Here is a 2,197-nt window from a genome sequence, read left to right on the forward strand (position 1 = left end):
ACATGCGAGCACATGGGCCATGATCAAATCTGGATTCGCAGTTTAGTAGGTGAGAAGAGCATTAAAAGTGAGGCTAATAATAATTTTTAAGAAGGAAAGTGATGGCATTTGATTTGAGGCACTCACTAAATGACTAAATTGCAGTTGCAGCACATGAAGAACTTGCCCAAACTAACCTTCATGCATTCACTCTATCCAAATCTGTGTTACTTTTCCTTTCAACATTAGTTATATGTTTCTGCTAAAATATACAAAATTATATATTCAAACAAAAAACTGTAGTGATCGTCACTGCTTGATACACAGGTGAGTAATGTCTCGATAGGCTAAGGAAGTTATTCTAAAAGAATGAAAATTATTGATGTGCTTTGATTAATTGTTTGAGGAATAATCATCGAGGCAATCACCATTGGTGGTTAAAAACCAACTGTAGTGTGTTTTTAGTTTGATTAAAGAAAATTATATATACTTTCTTCAGTTCACTTAAAACATAACTAAAAAGGTGAACCAATAGATAACATTGATAAAAATATAAAATAATAAATTAAAAAAAAGATTGAAGATATAAAAAAGGGTCGACACTATCAATCCTAAAATCTACTAGGTAAAGTATGAGTCTTGAAAATGAGTAAATTGTTTCATGCAAATGTCAAATTTGAATGCCTGTGTTCACACTTAACACTCCTTTATTTGTACATATATATGCCCATGTGCTTACAAAAGTACACCATCCTCCTCCAAGTTCACATCTCTTATCAATATTTCTCTCTGGTCATATGTCAACATTTAACCATCTCCTAGATCTTCAACTACAGGAACAAGTTTGTTATGTGCATCGTGGTTTCTGCACCACAGTTTTACTGGTAATTAAATTGTTTCATTTCAATTCATTCACTCAACCAAAATATTAGGGCTTATTGTTTAACTTCATTATTTTATCTATTTTATATCTAGGTTATTGTACCAAATAGTTGTTTATCCTCAGCAGTTACTGTCAAATGTGGCCATTGCACAAGTCTTCTTTCAGTCAACATGATGAGATCAAATTCTCTTCCTCTTCATTTCTTTTCTTCTGTTCATAACCAACAAGAGGTGTGTTTTTACATTTATTTTCAGCATATTACTATTCTTTTTTTATCATATCTTATGTTGAAAAGCATCAGATTTTATGTATGCATCTATCACATGCAGCCGATGGTGGAAGCTTGTGAAGAAGATAAAGAACTTCCTAAACTTACCTTGAGCAAACATAGCTCTTCCTCTCTCACTTCATCAGTTGAAGACAGCGATGATGAGGATGACGACGATCATGAAGTAGTAAACCACGTCGTTAACAAGCGTAAGTAAAACTTTACTTCAATCTTGTTTTATATTTACTAAGGATTGATATCCTTGCCATACACAAAACCTTGTATGGTTATTATCTGATATTTGAATTAGCTAGCTTAATATAACTTATATGTACGTTTGCAGTCCCGGAAAAGAGGCAGCGTGCCCCATCCACATATAACAAATTCATCAAGTAAAGAACTGATTTAAGTTCACTAGTTGTTTATGTTGATTTATATTATTGATGGTTAATCAACTCTGATATGTAATTTATCAGAGATGAGATTAGAAGGCTGAAGACACAACATCCCAACATGTCTCATAAGCAAGTCTTTAGTGCAGCTGCCAAAAATGTACGTTTTTTTCTCTCAAAGTACAATTGTACCTTTAAGAAAACAAACAGTTAATAAAACACATGAGATATATCATAGATATATACCAAGAACTCAGATTAATTATGTGATGTTTTCTCTTCTTTCAGTGGGCTCATTCACCACACATTCAACAGAATGATCAAGAAGGCAAATTGTAAGACTTAGGTGGCGAATAAACAGTGATGGTTCAGGAGCTTGGTTTAGATGCTAGAATGCCGCGGCAGGACATCATGTTATGGAGTGAAGAATCAAAGTTGTCAAAAGTTAATTTCTTGTGTGTATAGGTTTGTCTTGCTAATTAAAATATTAGGATGTCCTATGGGAAGTAACTATCATTTATGTTTCAGTAATAAAATTTAGTTTTTGGCTCATTTTATAAGTGATCATATGAGTATATATGTATGGTTAAAATCAAAATTATAAGTGACAAGGATATCATGAGAAAAACCCTTCTAAATGTATCATTTTCTGATTACATTTTCAAAATATAAATT

General features: G+C 32.4%; 1 protein-coding gene across 1 annotated transcript; it reads left to right on the plus strand.

Annotated features, from left to right (window-relative positions):
- The first annotated feature begins 776 nt into the window (after window positions 1-776).
- LOC143614128 (axial regulator YABBY 4-like) lies at window positions 777-1,861 on the plus strand. Its single transcript, XM_077087650.1, has 6 exons — window positions 777-863; window positions 955-1,092; window positions 1,192-1,339; window positions 1,474-1,522; window positions 1,607-1,682; window positions 1,811-1,861. Exons 1-6 carry the CDS (start codon window positions 777-779, stop codon window positions 1,859-1,861), a joined length of 549 nt encoding a protein of 182 aa, XP_076943765.1.
- The last annotated feature ends 336 nt before the right edge of the window (window positions 1,862-2,197 follow it).

The sequence above is a fragment of the Bidens hawaiensis genome, unplaced genomic scaffold (assembly GCF_021521415.1).
Source record: "Bidens hawaiensis isolate Kalapana, Puna unplaced genomic scaffold, B.hawaiensis_p1.1 tig00039051_1, whole genome shotgun sequence".
NCBI classification, from domain to species: Eukaryota; Viridiplantae; Streptophyta; class Magnoliopsida; order Asterales; family Asteraceae; genus Bidens; species Bidens hawaiensis.

Excerpts from the sequence above, each read along its gene's own strand:
- LOC143614128 (XM_077087650.1), top strand. The coding sequence starts at position 777 with ATGTCAACATTTAACCATCTCCTAGATCTTCAACTACAGGAACAAGTT. Across the intron at positions 1,093-1,191 it reads CTGTTCATAACCAACAAGAG|CCGATGGTGGAAGCTTGTGA; the intron begins GTGTGTTTTTAC and ends TATCACATGCAG. Across the intron at positions 1,340-1,473 it reads AAACCACGTCGTTAACAAGC|TCCCGGAAAAGAGGCAGCGT; the intron begins GTAAGTAAAACT and ends GTACGTTTGCAG.